Source organism: Gopherus flavomarginatus, chromosome 17, assembly GCF_025201925.1.
Source record: "Gopherus flavomarginatus isolate rGopFla2 chromosome 17, rGopFla2.mat.asm, whole genome shotgun sequence".
Taxonomy (NCBI): Eukaryota; Metazoa; Chordata; order Testudines; family Testudinidae; genus Gopherus; species Gopherus flavomarginatus.
Window position 1 is genome coordinate 13,921,774 of NC_066633.1, and position 24,628 is coordinate 13,946,401.

The following is a 24,628-nucleotide window of genomic DNA, read 5'->3' on the forward strand; positions in this document are numbered from 1 at the left end:
GTATTTGATTTTCCTTGCTAGTGAAATTAGCCCAGTGTCCTTTGTACGCTGTTCAGTAGTTCTTATTGGCTACTAGAGAGGATAGCGGTGCTCCCAGACATAGGAGTCCCTAATTCAACCAGATGTTTCTGCTTTATGAGACAGTTGGAACTTCAATGCTAACATCTACAAGAGCCACAAAACACAATACCAGGAACAAATTACTGGCTCAGCCAACAGCATTCGACAGAGAGGCCTAGTTTATGGAGGGTTTTATGTTGCTAACGTTTCCCGACTTTTGCTTCTGTAAGCATAATTCTGCTGGGGATATCAGTGGGGGAAGAGCCAATATAGAAAAGACTCTGGTGACCATCATATTGCGCAGACATGTCTCTGGGTTAGTTAGGATTAAAAAGTCAGCAGCTGCTTGGAGCCCTGTCTGATTAGTGTTGCCATTCTAGGAGCAGCATGGCTGAGATATTTATAGAGAATAAAAGCTAGAGCAGATGCAATTGGAGGGGTTAACAGAACAGTAGATTTGTCACGCTAATCAGAAGACTTCTTGAAAAACAAACCCAGACACAAGATTTTGGGAATGATCATCATTTGGGACGATAAAGAACCAAACAGAATGGCTTTTAATCATGAAGAAAAAAATGGCAGCATGCGCCAGCGAACAGAGCCAGACCTGAGTTCTGTTCCTAGCTCTGCTGCTGCTGCCTCGTTATGCAAACCTGGGCAGTAGTCACTTAACTACTGTTTCAGTTTCCCCAGCTAGCCCCCATACTTCCCCGCCGTTGTGAAGCACTGTCACATATGCAGGTGCCAAACGCTATGTACATTTGAAGTATTATTAAATCAAAGGCAGTCTCCCCAAATGTTCAGGCTGGTGTCGTCAGGTGAGTTTGAAGAGGGTTATTTGGGCAATACTGTCCTGGCAGGATCCATGTCAGTGTTAACTCACAGCAACACCCAGGATAAATTTCACAGTGTGTGGGGGAGGGAAGAGTCACTCTATTTTATTCACAAGACTTATTTATAACACCCTCCGCCCCCCCCAGAACACACTTTTATTTTACATTTAAAAACATTCTACTGAAATGTCAGGGGGGAAAAAAAATCACTGTTTTTTCCACCCCTGTATATTTCACTTTGATGGAATGGGGCATTTTCAAATCTCCTGTCAATGTTTCAAACCCTTCATTCCCAGCAGAGGAAAGGCAGGTGGACTCTGCTTCTGCAATAGATCTTTTCTCAGTCCTGCTTGGTTTCTGTCTCCAGCAAGCAACGGCAGATATCTATAATCTCTCACTCTTCACAGGTCAGTTTACATTTCCACACTGCTAGAGCATCAAGTGATACCACCCTGTTACAAATCACAGTCAGTGCAGTCAGCTTACAGGTTATGCAACTTCCACAGGAGCCAAAAGTCATCATCCTCCACAGAGTCACATCCAGGAGAGAGAGAGGGGCAAAAACAGCCGTGCCATGTAATAAGGAAGAAGAGCCCTAGTTGTGCCTGTGTATGAGACTCAGTACTGCTGCTGTTCAGAGATGTCTAACACTACAGGGGTCTCTCCACGGACTGCTGCTGATTACCCCGAATGCCTCTATGGGCTATATTCTTTTAAATGCAACGAGAGTAGCTGCCACAGGAACTCCTTCCTGAGGTGCAGAGATGAGCCTGTAGGGGAACATCTGACCTTGGATTACATTCAGTCAGGCCAATCTCTAGGCAGGGCCAGAGGTCAAACACACAGGCTCTTCCCGACGTTCTCATTCACTTGGCTGGTGGGTGCAATTGTTCATCACGGTTTGGGACTGGGAGTGATGTCTCATTGAAAGTGAGTTGTTAAGGAGGCAGCTGGAAAGGTGAAGAGCATATCAGAAGTGATTAAGCTTGGAATGAGATGCCACCTTTAGCAATTTGTCCAGCAGTACACAACAATGACTTGCCAGGAGACTGAGATGCGATCACGTCATGATGCAAACCCAGGCCAATCCCAAAAGATGCTAACATCCAGGATGCACAGCTACCCCCTTGGAAGCAGGATGTTGCCAGCTGTTCCTGCAGCTCCATCGAGGATGGAAGGAAACACAAACTGATTGTAAAAATATTGTTTTACTAAGGACGGAGGTCAAGCTCAGTGCAACTTTGGGAACTTGCATTCTCAATGATCTCAAGAAAGCAGGCTATGGAATGAAAGCTTGTATTGTAAGCTCTTTGGATCATCTCTTTATTCTGGGAGCTTTGCACAGTGGGGCCCTGGTTCGAGACCAGGGTTCTAATGCACGACTGCAATACAAACAAACAAATAATAATACAACCACCACCACTCACAGCTGGACTCAGAAGAAAGCCTGGAACTCAAGTTTGACGTTGTTTCCAGGCTGTTGAACCAGCATCTTGCAGAAGAGCCAGCATCCTCTTCTGCAAGAATTTTAAAATGCTCCCAGCGATACCCCGGTTCAAGTAACTGAAATCCTACTGCGCAAGGATGAATATCAGAAAGAAATACCCAACACCCACACTATGAGACACAGAAAGGTGAAGCTGTGTTTATCCTAATGGCCAGTTAAGAAAAAGACTGAACTGTTCAACACAGGAACAAAGTGGTGGAGAAGGTAAAGATGTGACAATATCTGACCACTAGGTGGCACAGTCAATGAATCAATTATCTTTTCAATCAGACCCAGGTACAAATACATAGTTGATAACTATTAGTTATTTTCAGAGCTTGGACATAAGGCCATAAACACAAAGGCTCGTCTTCTACCACAGGGTAGAATGATCAAACAACTTAAATGAAGAAGCACATAGGCAGAAAGCCACCGTAAAAGGTAAAAAGTCAAATGTTTCTCAGTTTCCTTGGAAACCCAGTGATTTCAGAGCTTCGCCTTCTCCCACAGGTGAAAAGGCATATGAAATTCGGAGACTAATTAAAGTGTGTCCCACACAACATTATAGGCACCTGCAATGAACAAAGCTATTGATACTGTTGAAAGCAAGGCCATTTTAGAATATTTCCTAAGGGTTGGGTATATAGCCTTCCATGTCAAAATGGATGCCCACCATGGAGCACCAGTTTACATAATGGGAAGTCTTTATGGAAAGAACTTAATAGAATGGCAAGACTGAGAAAACTGAGGAAGCCACTAGCTGGGCCAGCTAGTTGGAAAGTGTGAAAGAAATGTGATACATTTTCTGTGTCCAGGCCTCCTGATGTGAGCAATTTTAGTGCTACAGTGATGGGGTATTGGAACAGAAACTGAGCATTAACCTTGAATAAAGAGTTCAAAGCAGAGTACGAACAATGTCTCCCCATGGAATCCTATTTCCGTCACAAGTTCATCATCTCAGCCACCGGGAGTGGTGGATGCATTATCACATACACTGCAAATACAAGCAGGCAGGAGATAAACGCTTCACCCTCCACTTTTTGTGGCAGTATGGGGGAAGTAATGAGGGTTGGTTCTTAGTATAGCATCTAGCTCCAGTAAGAGATGTAGAGAGATCTCTACACTGGGGGCCATATGTTCTCATTTACAACTCAAGGGAAGACATCATTGCTTCATGTGAATGTAGTAACAAGAGGACTGTGTGTAGCAACATAGCTAGACAGAAGAAGCAGAAGAACCAGTGGTGAAGATCACTTTCAGCACAGGTGTCCCTCTGGCTTTTGCAGCCAGTGTATTAACTGAGACCCTGCCCCATGTCCTGTGTGGATGCAAACAGCACTCTGGAGCCTGGTGGCACCACCATAAAACCATCCAGAACCAGCTGGTGAAAGCCATCCCGCCATTCCTGGGGAAAAATCACCCTTGACTCGGCCATCCCCAGGACAGACAGCAGACTGCGACCCGACATCATCGTGATGGATGCAGAAAAGAAGAAGGTGCTCATGATAGACGTCACGGTGCCATTTGAAAACAGGTCACTGGCCTTCCACAAGGCCCGAGCATGGAAGGTGTTGAAGTACACCCTGCTGGCCGAGACCCTGAGAGCCCAGGGCTATGAGGTTCAGATACATGCCCTGATCATGGGAGCCCTGGGCTCGTGGGACCCCCACAACGAGCCGCTTCTGAGAGCATGCGGAGTCAGTCGACTTTACGCCCGGCTCATGAGACAGCTCATGGTGTCCGACATCATCAGGTAGTCAAGAGACATTTATATGGAACACATCACAGGACATTGTCAATACCACATTGAGTAACTGAGACCGCCGACCAGGGAAATAACCCACTTCCTTCCCTGACGAACCAAGGGACGCACCCCACCCATGTACTTATTCGCTACAGCTATACTGACTTGGACTCCTTATACAGTCCATGGGTGGCGTACCCAAGCCCACTTATCCACTGACACTTTAAAAACTCTTGCACCCCAATCTGGTTCTATGCTGGTTATGTGATATGTATGTATCTCTTCATCCTTGCAACCGATACCTGTAATCCCCCATAACTCAAGCATGACCCCAGCTGTGCAGTACCTTCCCTCTTAACTTGTGTATATTTAATTTTAAACATTAACTTTAATAAAATGTTTAAATCTGTTCTATGATGAGCTAACTTTAGCCTGAGAGATACTTTTGAAACATATACAAACAACATAGTTGTGTCTAGGCAAAACAAAGTCCCACTGAGTTCATCGGGTAATCTGAAATCACTATGGGGGCTTGTCTCACAATGCTCTTTGCTAGCCAAAATGTGATAGACACACTTAACAGAACACAGGAAACAACAATACATGCCTTAAAATATTACCAAAAGAGCCAATGATGGCAGATACTGACCAGCATATCCATGGGAGAAATGTAGACCTAGATTGCTGTCACTGCTACAAAATGGACCCTGTATAAAATATTTTTCCAACCTCCCAGCAACTGCCATGAAATCAAACACAGCAACACACACAACTTCAAGGACCATGTGTAATAATGCACATGAAATCCCAGCAGCAGTGGCTGCATGGATAAAGTCCCACAGTTACCAATAAAGAATGTAAAACATTTACATCAGTTGGGGAGTTCACTATGTCCTGGCTTATCATGCAGCCCTGTTATAATTAAGCTTGTCTTCTTTGCTGCAGCTCGGCAATGAAACATGCACCATTTGAAAAACCCAACCAACAGCAGAGCTCAGCGTAAGCACGTGCTCCCAGGCACAGAGTGCCTGCCAGCAGGAACCAATCACTGGCCCCTGGTGTTTTACTGGTTCATTAGAACTGAAAACAAAACAAACGGAAGCAGAAAGGAATGGAGGGTAATGTACAATAATCCCATTTAGATGAAAAAAGGGAAAGTAAAACAGTAAATATCACTGATTTGGGAGGCCACTTTGACCCACGCTGCATGACTTGCCTTGAATTTTCTATGTGGTTTTAACCCTCTGCACACCAAAGCTCAGACCCAGCGTCTGGCTTTAGAATTTTCATGCCTCTCTTTGGGCACTGAACAAAAGATATATTTTGACATGTTGGCCAAACACCTGGTCTCGCAAGAAAGATTCCTGCACTGCAGTGTCTGTAGACCTGGAAGCAAAGGATCTCACAGCTCAGAAGCACTAGTTCCCCAGAGGAATGATGGTGCAGTGGTTAGGGTGCTACCCTGGGTCTCGGGAGACTTGGGATCAGTTCCCTGTTCTGCTACAGACTTACTGTTTGACCTCAGACAAATCACTTAATCTTTGTGTCTCAGTTCCCCCTCTGTAAAATGAAGATAGTAGCACTGCCCTGCTTCCAAAGAGGTGCTGTGCGGGTAAATACATTAAAGCCGGAGGTGCTCAGATACTCTGGTAGTGGAAGCCATGTAATAACTTACACAGGAATTTATACCTGGATGTGGGACGCCTGCGGAAGATGGCCACTGACTCTCAGAGGGCATTAGACAGAAGTCAGAGGCACAGGACTGATGGAAATGGGAGTAAGCCAGACAGTAAAGAGCTAGGTTAGCTGACCTAACCTCAAAGTACTCAGAAATCTTAACAACACTCAGAGAAAGCTGATAATTAGAGAGGGGTCTGCAACAGGCACAAAATCTTCATTGTTGGGTCTTCAAAGGTCAAGTGTACAGCATCACTCTAGTCCCCCACGTGACTGGTAAGTAGCTGAACATAATGTCCAACAGGATGCACTGTAACCAGATGGCGATTAGTTATCCTTTTGTTAATGATGAGGGGAGGCACTGACATTGCTGCTGGAAGAGAATCTGCTCCTTGTTAAGAGCATAGGTCACGCTCATGCTCTCTCTGCTGCTCCTGCTGACATGGTTGATCATTAGTCTTTATGGTCCCCAGCACAAGGCAGGCAGGGGGTCTTTGTTCCCGAGGCACCTTCCCCCGGTTTGTTATTCTGTCTCCTGCAGGGGGAAGGCAGGTGTCTCCTCGCCTCTGGTGTCATCATGGTTTGGTTTCTGCCTCCGGCATGGACACTCAGGCAGCTCCCGTCCCTGGGGCCCGTTTTCACACAGTTCAGTAAGGTATGGGGAAGGCTGGTGTCTTTGCTCACTCAGTTTCTGTCTCCACCTGCTGACAAGAAAGGGTTAAACCGTGCAGATCCAGGCTGGAGGGGGTGGGGAGCTGCGCAGCTGGAGACCTTTCAGCATTCAGAGAGCAACCTCTAGTGAATTTCCTGAGTCAGTTTCTTTGCAATGGAGATGTAAGGAATCAGGGGCCACCATACAGGTCTGAAACACTCCCAGCGAATGCTCAAGTAACACTGGAAATCTTTCCAAAACTTCCATGTTTGCTTAAACAGATGGTCCTGAAAGCAGAGTGCTTGAGCCTAGCGAGGAGATGTATATATGATCTTATTTCACACCATCACGCTGGCTGCTTCGAACCAGAGGCAGTTGCTACTGAGTGCCTAGCAGCAACTCTGAGAAGCCTCATCGCTGACACAGAAGCTATGGGGGCTTCTCAGACAGCACTTTTGTGTGGGAGAGGCAGGAAATCGGGGAAGATCAGATCTTTCATAGGCTGGAAATCTGGGGTATAGTTTTTTCCTCCCAAACCACTTCCAGCACAGCTATATGAAAAAGCCCAGTATTGGCTTGCCCTGACCCCCCTGTGGGAGGGGGAGGAGAGGAAATACTCTAAGCTTTGTCTAGCAAAGGTGTGCTAGGAAAGGAGGTAATTTATCACAAACCTGGTGTGACGTTTTGTTCTAATGACATAACTGGTAAGGAAACAGAATTTTTTTCTAGACAGAGACTAATTGAGTAAAAATAGTCCAGCCAGCTTTCAGATCCCTGTGCTGGCTTCAGTATCAGCAGAGGCCAGCTGTGTTTTCTTTTCACTGAATGGGGCCTTTAGTTTTTATTCAGAGTCAGCCTTGAGGGACTGAAGGAATAATAATCATGATACTCTGTCCTTCTGCACTACCTTCCAGCTGAGGATCTCAAAGCACTTTCAAAACGTTCATAATTATTTGTAATACAACAGCACCTAGAGTTCTCAATTGATATCAGAGCCCAGCATACGTAGAACTAGAGTTCTGCAAATCCACAGATCTCCTGTCTATATCCACAGATATCTGCCAATGCCAATCATTTTTGTGGATCGGATATGGATACATATTTTGTGTCCACGCAGGGCTCTAGGTAACTGGGTTCAAAAAAAGAATGAGAAGTTCATGGAGAATAGGTTAGTCATTGGCTATTAGCCAAGGTGATCAGGGGCGCAATCCCATGCTCTGGGTGTCCCTGAGCCAGAACAGGATGACAGGGGATGGATCACTCAATAATTGTCCTGTTCAGTTCATCTCTTCTGCAGCCATCTGGCACTGGCACTTGTCTGAAGACAAGATACTGGGCTAGATGGGCCATTGGCCTGATCCCATATGACTGCTCTTATGTTCTAGAAGCTGTACAGAGTAAGAACTGAGAGAAAGAGATTGTCCCTGCCCCAAAGAGCTTACACTTTAAATTGATTATGCCTCGTACTGCCACCTGCAGTGGGGCTTACCCTTCTCATCCTGCAGGGGTGAAACTGAGGCATAGAGAGTTTAAGGGAGTTGCCCAAATTCACACAGCTGTGGCAGCAGAGCAAGAACGAACCCAGGTCATTTGACTTCCAGCCCAGTGTTTTATATGATAAAGATCAACCTTCCCCGTTTAAATTGTCTGCTAATACAATTCAGCATTTTGTGTTCCTGTAGGTTCTTCCTTTAGTCAAGTGAAACTCAGAGATTGGAGAAGTTTGTGCACTAAGAGGATTTTGTTTTGCAGTTTATTTTCTCTATATCTCTACCTACCCATAAGCCCCATTTAACTGTTTAAAGACAAATGAGTGATCTTGTTGAAAGAAACTGAAAATGACACTATTCTAAGCACCTCTGCTTCTTCTTTGTGGATCCAATATTTATTATTTCAAACATTAATAAATAAATAGATCAGGAAGTGGTGAGCATTCTCTACTTTCATTGAAGCCAATGGAGGTTGCGAGTGATCAAATTTCTCTGTATTGAGCCCCGAGTCCGAAGAAAGTTCTGTAAAGTACATTTGGTGTGAGCTGCAGGAGGTGGTAATATTAATGATACAGCAATGGAGCTCAAAGCACTTTACAAAGGAAGTCAGTATCACTATCCCTGTTTTTACAGATGGGAAAACTGAGGCATAGAGAGGGGAAGTGTCTTGCCCAAAGCCAATGGCAGAACTGGAAATAGAACCTAGGTCTCCCGATTCTCAGTCCAGTGCTCTGTCCAGTACACCTCCATGTCTCCCGGCATTGTTTGTTTCATTGTTTGTTTGTATAATTTGCTTGAAAATGTCTTTGAAAAGAAGCCACTGAAACTTATTTGGGTATTTGGACACTCAGTTTGTGCTATGCAAAGTTTGCTGAGATACATAAATCCTTTAATCTGCCCTAAAAAATTAAGACACTAACAGGGAACTTTAGCCTCTGGATATAGGGCTGGTATATGTGTGCCCTAAACGTGTCCCAGATGCCCCGAACACCAAGGGTATAGTTGCAAGCTTTGCGGCCAGAGGCCAACTCAGAGTTTAAGGTAAACAGTCTTGAGACATTATGTCCATGAAGTAGGAACAGGAACAGCAGGAAGCTGACTGATGTCCCCAGTTTTGCAAAGGCCTGGTGGTTATACGGTGTTAGTTCGATAGCATTGGAGGTATGCATGGTGCTTTACGGAGAACTAACTAACCTCTTCAACTAACCTCTAGCCAAACCCCTGAGAAAATCTTGCTAGTACTGACAATTGCCCTTTGTGACACTGGCTTTTGAACATGCTTGGTCAGAGAGCCATGAGACAAATGACCTCCAGCTGTTGGATACAGGAGAACAAAGATCCAGGGAGGCTGAAAAACAAAACCAAACAAACCAAAGACCTTGACTGACAAGCAATGAAAAGCCTTGGGAAAGATGGCTGCCAGGAGAAGTTGCACATCCCTCTGCCAGTGGCTGGTCTGCCGCTCAGTTGCTCTGGCCAAATCAGCCGCATCCAGCTTGATGTGGTCATGTGGGAACAAGAAGAATGTGTTGGAGGCTCTGTGGCTACAATTTCAGGGCTGGTAGTGGGTAGGTAGGTTGGTTTTGATCACACAAAGATGGGGAACATTTGTTTCTTTTTCCCTGAATCCTGTGGTTTCCCTGAAGCTTATGGAGATGACGCATCTTCCTATGTTTCCTAGTCAGCACATTCTCTGCTATGGTGCAACGAAGCAGTGCTCATCACTGTTCTCTCGTTGCCAAAAACATAAACCTGCAAGATGCTGAGTGCTCCCTGCTTCAAGGAAGCGCAGCACCTCGCGGGTGGGGTCAGTACAATGCTGAACCAGGCAGCCAGTGAGGGGGTATTGACATGAAAAGAACTCAAGAAACTGATGATTATTTCTATCAAGTTTGCCTGGGGGAACAACCTCAGCATCTCATTCGTATCTCCTATTGCGTCTCAGGTGCCTCAGGGCAGGGACCCATTATTTTGTAAACTGTCTGCAGGGTACCATGTGCACCTATAAATACCACTGACAACATATGGACATTTGAGAGCCACCCACTAGGTCACCGATGCTTTGAGGCTGAGCTAATTGGATCTGGGCTTAATGATGAAAGAATCCATTTTATTGGGAACCAATGATTTTGCAAGAAAAGTTGGAATAAGGAGAGGCCCTTGAGGATGAAAAGAATACAGGGGCAAGGAGGGCAACAATTTTCTGTGCCTCTCTGGAAAAGTTATTTTTACACACATACACACACAATATACTATTTCACATATTATAAAATCCCAGTGTTTACAAAACACCTGATCTTCAGCAAACAGGTCAAGATTCTGCCCCGTACCAGGGATGCATAGGGAAATGGGTACATGCGAGACATTCAAATGGACAAAGAAAATAAGGAGTTTACCTGCTCACCGACTTTTCCCGTCCGCCCTGGATGTCCTGGCTCACCCTGCATTGAGATGGAGAGAGGTATCACAGAAGGCTAACTCAGTGCTGCTTTGTCAAAAATCTTTCTCCGAAAGGGTTCAACTCCTGGTGTCTCAACTGCAGCACAGCAGGATTAATGACAGGCGTAACTAAATATTTTGGGTGAGTAGTGCTGGGTCTCAATACTGAGTGTTCCAGCACTAACAAGCCGTGTGCAACGACACTGCACCAAACTTGTGCATCAGCCCACTTTTTAATGAGATCAAGCCTTCAAAATAGGTACTTCCAAGCTGTCTACATTTTCCAAGATCCTGTTAATTAGGAAAGAACAGTCAGTCTGTGCTAACATGACAGAAGCACTTCTGTGGCCAGATTTTCAAGAGAGCTCAGCTCCCATTTGAGCACCAAAATAAGGAACCGAATTTCTAAACACTCAGTACGTTGGGTGCAGAATGCTTTGGAAAACTTCAGGATCAATTGCGGGTGCGATGCACCTGAAAATCCAGCCTCTGGTGGTGACTTTGATTACCTACTGTGATCACCATTAAAAAGTCAACTGCTTACAATAATTCAGAGAGCATGGCCCGAGGATGGAGGGAAAAGCACAGGGATGTACCTAAGCCCAGACTGACCAGGGAGAAGGGTGGGCTGTGGGAGGGTTGGTCAAGGGAAGTGTCTGAGTAACTCAGGACAGGCTGTCTAAAAGACAGTCACTGCTAACCTGGTTTCAGAGTAGCAGCCATGTTAGTCTGTATCCAAAAAAAGAACAGGAGTACTTGTGGCACCTTAGAGAGACTAACAAATTTATTTCAGCATAAGCTTTCGTGGGCTAAAACCCACTTCATCAGATGCATGTAGTGGAAAATACAGTAGGAAGATATATATATCTTCCTACTGTATTTTCCAAGACATGCATCTGATGAAGTGGGGTTGTAGCCCACAGAAGCTTATGCTCAAAAAAATTTGTTAGTCTCTAAGGTGCCACAAGTACTCCTGTTCTTTCTGCTAACCTGGTGTTGTCTCTGGGTCACAGCAACTGCATTTTCTCAGTCAGCAGATAATATGACTGCAGATGTGCTGCCAGAACAGATTTTTGTTATTTACGTGTTTAAAGAGCTGCCTTTGGGGTTTTTTTTGGGCTGGGGGTTGGTATTGTGAAGAGCAGGCTGCTCTTGGAATAGCTCCTTCTGCTGCCAATGAAACAGCAGAGATAGGAATGGTTAGCATTGTTTCAGAACAAAAAAAGGAGAGGAAATGGAAAAACAATTAAACAGTTTAATATCAAAAGAGAAACACACTTGTTTATAATAAAGTGTGTAGTTTAAAAATGCACAGTCATTCTTCCACAGAAACCAAGCTGAGGCTGAGCTTCCAGAAGCCGAAGACAGAGAGAAATGCAGAGAGAAGAGCAAATCCTCACTGCCCCATTTCATTTCTAGGATGGAAACTGGAAGCTCAGCACATGTTAAACATGAGGGGTTCTTGAAGTTTAACTCCAGTCTTGAATTCCTCTCCCGCCGGCTCCCACGCCAACCCATCAGCTCTCTGATATGAACACCCCTCCCGCCTTACCTTTGAACCATCAGGGCCAGGTTTTCCAGGAAATCCCTTCCTGCCAGGTCGACCCTGAAACATACAAAGGATGATGAATATAAAAGGCTCAATATTGTCTTTGCTCCCAGCTGTTGCAGCTGCCCTTGATCACTGCAGCTACAGCCTGCGTGACCTGATGCAACTTACAAATAGAGCTGGGTGACATTTTTTTGGCAAATAATAAATGCACTGAAACTGTTTATGAATTTGGGTCAGAGTCAGTAAATAGTTTCCACTGACAAAAAAGCCCCAAAAACCAAAATTTCAAAACCAGCATTTCGAATAGTCATTCAAAATGTTTGACCCAGACAAAGGAGTTGGGTTTTTTTTGCTTTTTCATTTCACAGAGAAAAAAATATGAAAAATCAGATTTGGTTAGAAACGAACCTGAATTTTTCAGTTCAGAGGCCAAACTGAAAAATCAATGATTTGCTCAGCTCTGCTTACAAAGTAGAGTCTCCAAAAGAATCCACTACAGCATCCCAAAGCAGCTCTTCCAGGCACCAGGGCACAATGCCTTGGCTCTGGGTCTGATCTCTGGATGACCTGGATCCCAGCTTGAGACAGAAACTGTATGTGTAAGGAAGTCTCTGCTCCACCATTAGGCAAATTTCATCTCTTCAGCATCACACCAGAAGTGTTGCATGGCCGTTGTAAGTAATGAATGGAAGGGCTGTACTGCTGCCCTTTTGATGGGTAATTATACACTGCATTCATCTGGCATCCTAACACTCCCAGCAGCCATCTGTGCCTAGCGCCAGCTCAGGCTCCAGCATCCTGAGCCCCTAAAGGCAATGTCTTCCTAGTGCCAGAATGAGTGTCGTCACAGCAGCGCCCCACAGCAACTAGCCGGGATTTGGGAGCCTGTGCTTCCTGGCAACAATACCCCACTGGTACCAGCTAGAATTCAGCCAATATGAGCTTTCTTGCAGCCGTGTTGCATCACTGCTGTCCACCACAGATCAGTGTAAACTGTTGACTCTGTGTGTGAGTATATATGGCCCATGCTTATCACTCATCAAAGCAGGAATACACCCCCAAACCAATGGTCTGGTGAAAACTTACTCCCTGCCCGAGAAAGCCACTTCAGTTTCTGCCCTAGCAGCTGGGGCTGGAATGGATTTATAGCATCAGATCTTTGGTAGTAGCCAATACCTGATTTTATAGAGGGCAGTGAAAATTGCTGCATCAACACACGTGCTCAATAGCAATAAGTTATATGTGGGGTAAGACATTCCTTTCCTGATCCGTATAGCAATTAGATTACACCCAGAGGGTGAGATCTGGTTACCATTATATCAGGATCCTGCAAATATTCTCAAAGGCCATAAAATCCTGCAGTGGTGAGTTCCAAAGATATGACTATATTCCTTTTGTTTATCCCAAATGTACTGCTCTGTTGTTTTGATTGAGGGTCCTCTACTTTCACATTATGGGGCAGACAAAAGGAGTTTTTAAGTCCTTTGTCCATATCCTTGTGTTTCTCAATCTATCCTTTTTCTTGCTCTTCTCCTTTAAAAACAAATGCAGCATTCAAATGAGACCAGGGACATATTTTTGAATCATGGAAGCCACCATGGGGGTGAATTATGGAGCTAGGTCCAAGTCACACAGTTTGCACTTGGATCTGAATTATCCCGAAGTTTGAGGGTGTTTATATGGGGCTTTAATCTAGCCTAACTTTAGTTGACTATGAAGACATTATATAGCCCCCATCCAATGCCCAGTGGGAGTCTTTCCATTGATTTCCATGGATATTGGATCAAGTCCTTGTTGCACATAGACAATACAATGTTTGCCAGCAGGACCATTCTTTGACTGAAATAGGGGGGTCGAATCTTTCATTTTTATTTCCAACCTCAAATGCCTGGTGAGGTGTATGGAGCTACATAGTAACTGACCAGGCCACTTGAGAGCAGTGAAACCTACCTCTGGACCAGGGAACCCTGGTGGCCCTATGGGTCCTTCATCTCCCTGAAGGGGAAAAAAATGAAACTAGTAAGAAAATCTTATACATCTCTTGGGCTCCAGAAATGTTATGAAAGTAAATAGCTTGTAATACCATCAGCATTTAAATACACAATCCCCATGCTTACGCAACTGCTGTCTTGTCATAACATTTTAACAGTTCCATCCCATCAGACTGAAAAGGAAGAAAATTATCAGAGCACTTCTTTCCAGGAGATTGCATCACCATTTCAGTGCAGCCAGATATGTCTGTGGAGCCATCCCACTGCCAGAGGAATAAATCTAAAGACAAATCCTGCCTATGGATGCCCACCGGAAATTCCCAGAGAAGTTAATGGCAATTGCGTGTGCTTACCAAAAGGAAGAATTTGGCCCACAAGATACTGTACTTAATCACGGGAATCTGATTAGTTTGGTTTGGCCAAGGACGCAATCCCTGGAGAACTTGCTCTTTTTGCCCCAGGTGCAAGGTTTCTCACAGACTTTCACACATATCAAATATACTGAGAGTTTTCCTTCACTTTCACACAGGACACTAGATTTGCTCCATTACTGAGATTTCCCAAAGGCTTACATGGCAATTGAACTAGGTCCTGCATCTGGGTTCCTCGTCAGTTTCTATTTAGTCTGGATCAGATTTAAAGTTTCTAGGAGACCTTCAATTAAGCCACAGGATGGTGATCTCAAGTGTCTGGCCTAAACCCACAATAGAAAGAGAAATTGAAAGTGTTCTTAGCCCACCCACTGCTCTAGTGGTTTTGAGTTAGACCGTTAGGACCACTAATAGAAGCCTTGCGGTCAAGTGGATTGGAAGTCAATGATACCTGATTTTGACACTGATTCACTGTGTGACCTGGGGTGAGCCACTGAATCTATGTCCTGGTTTCCCCATCTGCAAATTGGATAGAATACACTCCTATCTCACAGACGACGGGGAGGCAAGGGGTCATGCAGATGCATCAGTTAATGCTTGTAAAAGCTCTTTTAAAATGACCAGTGTTAAATAAGGCTAAGAATTATGACTGCTTTATACAGTGCTTTCCGTTCATGCACTGAATTTGGATTATTTGCATAGGGCTACAAATGTAGATGGCTCTTGAAAGACAAAAGACAATGAGCTTGATTTTCCGCTCAGGCTGATGTAAATCAAGAGAAACGACAGTGAAGTCACTGGAATGACACTGGTGTACAGCTGTTGTGAGCAAGAGAAGAATGAGGCTGTCTCTGCCCTAAAGTGTTTCCAGTTTAAGGGTCACTAAAGTCAATGGCAACCCCCCGAGTGAGGGGCATAATTAAGCCCTGAATGAAGGCACAACACGATGGGCGGAGGCAGCAGACCTGGGATTACGCAGCAATGAGGTCACGTGCACATGATGGAGAATAACGAGCACATCCTGTTTATTATTTATTTTAGAAGGTGATGTTACTCTGTGGGGAAGACCAGGGTTTGTAGGCCTCACATTAGAAAATGCGCTTTAAGGCAAAGTGTGAAGGAACACAGAATAGAGGCACACTGGACCTTGGGTCAGGAAAGGAAGATTTTCAGGCATAGGGGCCTGAGTGGAAGAAGGCACCAAGATGAGGTGTAGAAAAAAGAAGCTAGTGGGGTGGCTAGGCCCCTGCTGATGCCAGCAGGAGTTGGACGCACGGATTGAGGGGAGCATGTAGCCTCTAGAGCTAACCTCAGCGGATCTGTGATTTTGTAGGTTTCTGATTGGTGACTGAGACTAAGTATCTGCTCCCAGGTGCAGATGGAGCCAACGGTGGAGACGGAGCAAACCTGGGGCCCCATTTATGCAAAAGAGTAACGTGACTGGAAAGGGAAAGTTTTCTTGACAAGGACTGCATTTGGCTTTGGAAGCCTCATGGATACTTACCTCTTGGCCAGGCTGCCCTCTTGGCCCAGGTAAACCTCGTGCTCCGGGCTTCCCCTGCAATGGATCCAAAAGAAAAGGTTCTCAGAAAATAGAAGCAAAGCTCTGAGGGTCCATTAAAGTGAGACAGGTCTCTTTCCAACACACGTTGCCATGGGGAAGGATCCAATGTCAATTTTGTTTTAGAAAAAAAGAAAAATCCCACTCTTGGAGGGAACTCAATCCAAACCAGACCAAACCGGAGTCTCAGCCAGACCAATCTCCAGGAATCTCCAGGGATTTTTCTCCCACCCTGCTTCCCACATCTGTGTTTTCATTGACTGTTTCCAACTCAGCACAAGGCTTCTATCTGAGAGCCGCTCACCTTCGGGCCTTCGGGGCCATTTTGTCCTGGTGTGCCAATATCCCCTGGAAAGCCCTAGAGAGAATCAGAAATGGTTGGCGTTACATTAGAGAGCTTTCTGGAAAGGCTTTGTGTGCTCTTCTAAGAGCTCTTCTATAGATTTAACTTGACGCTTTGTGTTGTGACTAGCATCATTTGCTGGCACTGTGCGCACACACTCCACTGCAGGGACTGAAGCAGCTTTGAAATAACCAGATGAAATCCAGAGGGTAACAGTAGAAAAGAGATCTAGATTATTGGTTTAAGTAAGAACAAGGAATCCCTTCTGTTAACAGCCCCTTTTTGGTCCATCTCCTTGCAAAATTCCCTGTTGTAAGGGCCTCCCTGTCATCACATATTTAAAATGGCATTTTGGTTTTTAATTAATCTTTATCAGACAGTATATAATCTCATTTCTCAGAGAAATAAATCACCTGCCTGAATGACAAAGGGAAGCAGCCTAGGAATTAGGAAAGGTGCTGACATGCTCATTAGCTGCTGTCTTTAACCAAACAGTGACCCCCTTTCCACCCACAACCTATTCACTGAAGAAACAAAGGAATCCATAGTCATTTCCAGTAGAAACAAAGAACAAGAATTACTAAGTGATACCACTTGACAGAGAGCCATTCAGGCCCAGCAAGATACCAGAACACTGATGAAAGGAAAACAGTCTATCAGCCAGCACTACAAGTGTGTCTCGGGCTCACAACGTACATTTTCTAAGTATTAATAAGGGCGTGAACCACAACATGCTGCAGAGAAATTCATCTTATACTTGAAGGCATCACAACATGGTTTTGGGTGAGGACAATGGGGTTGTCTTCTAACAGGAACAGTATTTGGTTAAAAAGATTCCCAAGTTACCCACAACAGAGGCTAGAAGGATAAAAACTTCTAGAAGGAAGAACTGAGACCCACTGTAGGATGGTGATGAACCTGCTGAGCTGAAAACCCACTGCTGTTCTCCTCATCATGACTGATGTATGATCGTCCAGAGTGGAAAAACGGGCCCCCATTCCTCTCCCCTGACCAATAAAGTAACTGTCTAAAAGGGTTTGACTCAGGAAATGAGCTCTTTCCTTGGGAAAGGGGCAACAGCAGAAGACAGGCTGGAGAGCTCCATGATGACCAAGACAGCTATGGGACCTTGCTTGGACAGGTGAGGGATGCCATGATGGTTATATCTATTGCTCTATGGGAAAGGAGAGAGGGCTGGGCAAGCTGGATTCTGCCACTGACTTGTCATGTGTCCTTGAGCAACTTGCTTCAGCTTTCTAGGCTTCAGATCCCCTGTTTGTAAAATGGGGATGATACCTCCTTTCTCAGTGTGTTCTCAACCCTATGGAGGAAAAGGCGCTAAGCATTATTAGTGATTTAAGTAATTGTAGGAAACAAGGAGAGAACAGACTACAACAAGTGGGGCCTTGGTATCACATTGAGGTAGAGAGAGAATTGGGACTGGTGGCCCAAGGACTCTATCCTCTTCGTCTCACTATACATCACTGCAGCCGGGTCGGAATGTGTGAGGAGCTTACTGCATAGCATGGAGTTTTGACTTTGGAAACCCCCAGAGATTGCATGGAGCGGGGAGGGAGGGAACCGTCTACAGATAAAACACAGAGGAGGGGTCCTTATGCAAACTGACAACCTGTCAGCGCAGCACTATGGCAGTGAGTTCAGCAGGAATTTGCCTGTCCTTTGCTAGCAAAGGCTTCAACCCTGCATCCACATGGAGCATTACTGGTTGAGTCAGAAGCAAATAAATTCCACCGAATCTATAGATGGATCCACCTGAAGAGTGGTTTCCAAGACTGGCAGGGAGGGAGTATCTAAATGATTCCTAAATTAAAACTCCAAGCTGGAGTTCAAAGGAGGTGGAATCTCAGCAGCGAAGTAGCCTGCAGCTGTCCAATGGACGTTTCTCATTTTCCCTTTGCAGTGAGGATTGCTTGGGAGGTGGGGGAATTATGAAGGTTTGCCAACAAAGAAAGGAGGCAGAAATCAAGAAATAAAGGAATGATCAGAGCTGAAGGCACATACCTCCGGACCCGGTGGTCCTGGAAACCCGACTGGACCTTTGTCACCAACCTTTCCCTGCCAAATCAGAAAACAAGGGTGAATGTAAGACAGCTGCTGAGGTTCCTGTTTAGAATAACATCCACCCTGCCGAGCCGTCTTTCCAGCTGGGCACTGAACTCTTTAGAGGCAAGATTAGGAAACAGAAGATGGTTAAAGGCATTACTTACAGGGGGACCTGGCTTTCCTCGGGCTCCTGGTATCCCAGGAAAGCCCTGACTGCCCTGGGAAACAGAGAAACAATTTTTCAATAAACAGAATTAAACAGATGCAAAATAACCACTGTAAAGCCCCCACCCCATGCTTCTGCAACAGCGAGAGAATCTTTTTGTCCTGACAACTCCAGTCATATCCAGTGCTTTGGGAGGTGGGTGACCACAGTATGGAAGGACACAGTAGAACAGATTAAACCTGCCAAGCATAAGCCTCTCTCTTTTCCCTTGGTGCATTCGTACACCAGGATATGGGGCGGGACCTCAGCATGTGTAAGGGGAGAAGAAAGGAGTCAGCTGTGCTGCCTCATGAGGCTGCCTGGTATTGTCACCAATACAAGGCTGGGGAAGACTGTCCTGAAGGAGAGGAGAGGACTTTAGGAGTCACTCATTTAAAAAAGACCGAGTTCTAGAAGGACACCTATAGTTAACATTGCTGTACAGTTACATTGCTCCAACATCCTCTTCTTTCTCGCTCTCATAGGGTCTTAAGGCCAGCTGTTGAAAGTCCTTTGATTGGTGGTTTCCCCAGCCAAAATCCCAGCACAGTGCATCCCATGGTGTAGGGATCTCTTTGTTTCCCACCTCTGATCTGTAGAGTTTTACATGCTAATATGTAGGGTGACCAGACAGCAACTGAAAAAACGGGACAGCGGGTGAAAGGGTAACAGGCGCCTATATAAGGAAAAATCTCCCAAAATAGGACCGTCCCTATAAAAATGGGATATCTGGTCACCCTACTAATAGTCCAACTCCACTCCCTGCAGATCCTTACACAGCTGTTCACACACACCAACCCCTGGCTGGCAGGTGCTCACACATTCTCCTCCCTGGTTGGCAGGCATACATGCATACTTGGCCCCTTACACCTATTACACAGGTAACCCACACATCTGTTCCCTGAGATCTGGCAGACGGACACTTTGCCTTTCTGCTACGTGGTCTTCCTGGCTAATGCAGGCACTCTCCTTCTCTGCACCCAGACAGCCAGCACACACCTCCTCACAGCATCTTTTCAAGTGGGACATATGCACATTGCTCCCCAGCATGTGGAAAACACAGCTGCTGCACCCTGATCCTAAGAGCTACACAGACTGTTGTGTACTGTATGTAGCACAAAGACACTCACGCTTTCGTAGGGCAGGGACCTGGCATGCATGCTTTCTTTGCCTGAAATTCCCTGCTCTCTGGTTGTATTTGCAGGGACACATGCTAAAGAACTATAGATTCTCAGGGCCAAATTCAACCCTAGCATAAGCATGGTCACCCACACTGATGCCAATGAGCTGTACCCTCTAAATATGGCCCTAAGAACATATAAGCTATGTAGGGAGGTGTGGATGACCACTATAGAGGCCCCAGTCCAGCAAAGCACATGGGTAGCATTAATCATACCAGTAGTTCCACTGAAGTCAACAGGATTCCGACTGCTCGTGCTTAAAGTTACACATATTCTTAAGTGCTTTGCTGCTTTGGGGCCTAAGTCCCTATAGCAGACAAATTCACTGACTCCGCAGCCAGCAGACCATGCATATTGCTCCTAATCAGAAGATCTTGTTCCATCACTTTCAGTTTCTGCAGGAGGTTATGGCCCTTTCTGTAGGAAGCACCTTATTTTCCCATACAGAACTGCATGTTTAAAAAAAATGGCATTCTATTGATTTTGGTTTGAGAAGTTCTCAGAGTTATGCAGAGTGTGTGTGGGGGTGAATCTGAGAGCGTAATGCAAAAAACTATAGCGTCTTTATGACAGGAGGAACCAGAGCTTTCAAAAGAACATGGTTTGAATATGAGCTGAGAAATCCAGCAGCTACGCCTGTTATCTATGTAAGAAGAAAAACTGAAAGCAATTACCTTGTCTCCTTGGAATCCAATATCTCCTGGAACACCTGGCAGTCCCTGATCACCCTGAATACACATCACCAAAGAAAGTTACAATATACACCATCAATGGCAAAACCGTCCAGGTCTATAGAAAATTATACGATGTACTGCACGGCAGAAAATTCATTCCAGGCCTCTTTCAAACAGAACTGGTGACAAACCAAAGGTCATCTAATCCATCACAACAATCTTGAGCAAAATATGCCTTTCCCAAAAACAAATCTGAACTGAGAAACAAAACCACAGGAGAGAAAATACACAAATACCTGTGCCTGTTGTGAAAAATGTTAGAAGAGAGGACTACAGGCTACTTTTCCCTTGCTAGTAGCAAACACATAGGTGATGAAATGTCAAAATACAGCTGAGCAAAACAGCTAGCTTGCTTATTGGTAACTGGAACTTTCCTCTGAGGTTGTTCTCCTCTACAGAGCTTGGCATAGCCTGGGACTGGGACAACTGATCAACCTCTTCCTTATAAAAGTATTGGACATCTACTGAAATCCCTCAGTACCAATCCACTGCGGAAATCTAGGCTGGGATTTCCAAAGGGCTTTAAGCACCTAATGCTGACTTACTTTCAATGAGACTTAGGTCCCTTTGAGAATCGCAGCCATGAAGCCTGACTAAGAAATCGACAGGCTAGCACTGAGCTGTTAGAGAGATGACCCAATACGGGACCTTTGTTTTCTCCAAATTGGTAGAAGATTCTGGGCACCTAGAAACAACTGTTCCATCAGAGGAACGGATTAGGAAATCAGATTTGGGAAACCCGCTCTAATGAATGGAGAGGAAAGGGGTGAAGGGGGTGGAGGAGGCAGTTTCTCTCCCTGACACAAATGTGAGAAGTCATCTTTTGCATGATGACACAGCCAAACAGCAGAAAATGCTATGGAGGCTGCATCCCATACACATTGTGCCTCCAGTCCATCCAGACCTGGCTTTCTTATAAGAGAGCAGCACAGAGCAACGCATACAGCTATACTTCTAAATTTAATCTGCATGGAAGACAGACAAACTTTAGATGTAGAGTCACAGACTTCCAACACTTGAGAAAAAAGCCCCAGGAGGGGTTTTTCCACTCAGTTTAATAGCTGAGCACTCAATGATTATAGAGATTAATGAGCATAACTGCTTCTCTAAACGCGCAGGAGAAGATCTGCGAAAGTGCCACCACTTCGTTAAGATGAACCCTGAGTATGGGAGTCATTAGAAATGGAAAATTCCCATTGCACAGTCCAGCCCACCTCCTTGCTAATGCTGGATGGTTCCAGTTTTCTAATGTCCCACATTTTCTGGTCTTTTGTCCATCCTAGCCTTGAAAATCCCAACTCACTGGGCAGCCCTCCCTTGCCCTGAAAGATGGGAGAGCAGCCTGGGATGAAGAAGCTGGGTTTGTTCTGAGAACCAGCCTGCCTGTGTCAAACCTGGTAACCGAGAGCCATATGAAAAGGTTTTTTTGTTTCATAACCAAGCTGATATGATATGCATTAAAAAAGCTGCTTAAAAGGAAAATATGTGGAGGTCCCAGACCTGCGCAGGCTAAAAAGATTCCAACTAAAGACTGAAGTAAGTGCTCATGGATGGGAGTGATACTTTATCCTACATAAAGCCATTAATACAGATAATCTGAAAGAGAAATCACTCTTCAATCATCTTGATGAGGTAGGGGTGAGGAAAGAAGTGGCAATTCATGGGAAATATGTAACGATGATGTTAAGGAACAGAGTTCCAAGTCTGGATGTGCAGAGGAGCTTCTACCTTACCACAAGCAGATTAGTTATGGACAGTCCCACATTATCTTTCTGGAATTAACCGTTCTCCTTGGAACAGAGGCTTCCCCACAAGAGGTTATAATGAAGACTAGGGATCCTCCAGTGGAAGAGATTAGGGTGGCCTGGCTTATGTGAGACTAGAGGCTGTCCCCATTGTCATTAACCTTCAAGGCACTGAGGGTATGGAACCACGCATGGGATGGATTCAGGAAGCACTAGCCAAGCATGGCATGCGCTGTGTATATCTGTCCAGCTGCTATCCATGGAGCCACACGTGTGGCTGGAATGTGTGTTTATTTGACACGGATTAGGCACATTTTGTTGCAAAGCATGCAGAAACTTTTAATTCCTCTGTTGTGTTGCCTCACACAATCGGTGCTGGGAAGGGGAATAACTACCTCAAAGAGCTTGGAGCAGACCTCCCTGGCAAAGGGTGAAGGGAGCTTTCCTTCACTGTGGGAAAACAACAATCCAGGAGCTGGAGTAGGCCAGAAGACCACATGCTTCTCCTGTAACTGTCTAGGTTGGGAAACTGTAATAGCAGGGTTTAACATGACACTGCAGCTGTATAACTAAAGTAACTCTAGCTATCCTTAGGAAGAGTCTGTAAACTGCAGCTCTGAGGAGAACTGCTGGGCCTACCATTAATTCTCATCTTCCCTCTGAAGCAGCATGGCTCTCACATTGGGAATTCCAGCCTGCTGGCTTGTCACTGCCTAAGGGTGCCCCCACCAGTCCTGCCCTGCGATTTCAGCGCAGCAAAGTGGGGAAATCTCCACCGAGACAGAGATGCACACACGAGGCCAAGTTCTGCCAGTACTGATGGAAGGTGATAGAACCCCACCCTTGCCAAGCAGGATGCAGAACACCCTCAAGCCCTCATTCCCTTTCAGACCTTTGCTCGACAGCAAGAAGTGGCAGATGGAATGAATTAGGCCAATCAAGGCTGCTCTCATCTGAACTGAGTTAATAATTACAAAAGGTTACTGATTATAGTCAGCCTGCCGGGGGCGAGTACTGCACCACTCCTGCTGATCCAGCATTTCAGTCTCCAGATGCAGTCTAATGTCTGGGAGATATATATATTATATAAATATTAAAAACGTAAACTCCAGCCCTGTGTGGAGCTATAACTCCACATTCACCAGAGAAGAGCTGAGCTAGTGCTTTCATTCCCCTTCTCTTCTGATTCTTAATGGGCTGCCCCTTCTACACACCTCCTGCAATAAATTCGTTGGTAACTTTCTAAGGAAGCCATCTCTGCATTCCCGAACAGGACACCGGCAACTGCCTTCAAGAATCTACCCCAGGTTCTTTACAGAAGACCCAACACACGCTGGGACAGGACTCTGGAATCTGAGTTAGGAGTCAGTACGGTTGCCCAGCCAGAGTAGACATGCTCAATAAAGCTGACCGATTCTTTTTCCTGAGCCTTCGAGCCATCTACGCTAGCTAGTAACCAGGTTGTAAGATGGTATGGTTGACATGCAGACTCAACCCAGTTAGCATATGAAGACTTTCAAAGGTGACTAGTCGTTTTGGGTGCCCAACCTGACACACCTAAAAGGGCCTTGGCATTCAAAGGATGGGTATTCAGCACTTCCTGAATGAGAGGCCCCATTAAGATGTCCGAGATTGGGCACCCAGAGTCACTAGACACTTGAAAATCTTGGCTGTGGTTCCTTACTGTTTTGATCCCAGTTTCTGAGCAGGATTGTTAACTAGACTGTCAGTCTCCAACATAGCTGTGACGTGCAGATGGGACCCCCCCACCCTTATCTGCTGTGTACATGAGTCAGGCAGTCCTACTTCCCAGGTGTGTCTGTGGAAGGTCATTCTAAAGTGCACGGCACCATGCAAAACATACCTCACCAAGTACCTCTGGCAGGGCCTACTTGAGACAGTGCATTCCCCTGAGGGAACCTGAGCAGCTGACACAAACATAGATGTGCAGTTGCATAGTGGACATGTGGTTGCATAGTGGAAATGCTGCTGTGTGGAGGCTGAACTGTGTAAGCTGTAACTAGGTCAAGCTGAGAGTGTCAGAGCCCAGTTATGCTTCAGGAAGTTTTATCTGTGATGTGGATGGGGACCCATCAGTGCATTCACCCAAGGAGTTCCCCATAACCTTAGCCACCACACCCAACAGAAAGGGATTTATATTGTCAGGAAGTGATAGAGGTATAAATAACTATCTGTTTGCAGAGGCAGAACCCAGGAAAGGACAAATGCTGGCAACATCCCAGAGAAGGTGGTAGACATACTCTCAGACAAGATAGATACAAAAAGGAAACATGGGTGCCAAGGAAGTGTCTTAGGTTTCTGGCCTTTAGCGCAAAGGAGAGGTTTGGATAAAGGGACAGTGGAAGGTAGTGATGAAGTTAAGATATGACAGGCAGAAGAAGGATATTAAGGGATCAGAGAAAGGCCATTGGCCCCATAAAACCCATGTAAAATGCACAACAGAGGTGGAAACTAATAATGAGACATCCAGGAGGTGAAT

General features: G+C 45.3%; 1 protein-coding gene across 4 annotated transcripts in view; it reads right to left on the reverse strand.

Annotated features, from left to right (window-relative positions):
* The window catches only part of COL27A1 (collagen type XXVII alpha 1 chain), a 225,736-nt gene that overhangs the window by 87,383 nt on the left and 113,725 nt on the right, over window positions 1-24,628 (reverse strand). For all 4 annotated transcript variants that reach the window (XM_050926920.1, XM_050926919.1, XM_050926917.1 and 1 more), the window contains exons 17-24: window positions 20,324-20,377; window positions 18,428-18,481; window positions 18,222-18,275; window positions 16,161-16,214; window positions 15,800-15,853; window positions 13,884-13,928; window positions 11,934-11,987; window positions 10,339-10,383 (exon numbers count right to left, since the gene is read on the reverse strand). In XM_050926920.1, coding sequence (XP_050782877.1) covers window positions 10,339-10,383; window positions 11,934-11,987; window positions 13,884-13,928; window positions 15,800-15,853; window positions 16,161-16,214; window positions 18,222-18,275; window positions 18,428-18,481; window positions 20,324-20,377 — 414 coding nt within the window. The remainder of the gene's footprint in view (window positions 1-10,338; window positions 10,384-11,933; window positions 11,988-13,883; window positions 13,929-15,799; window positions 15,854-16,160; window positions 16,215-18,221; window positions 18,276-18,427; window positions 18,482-20,323; window positions 20,378-24,628) is intronic.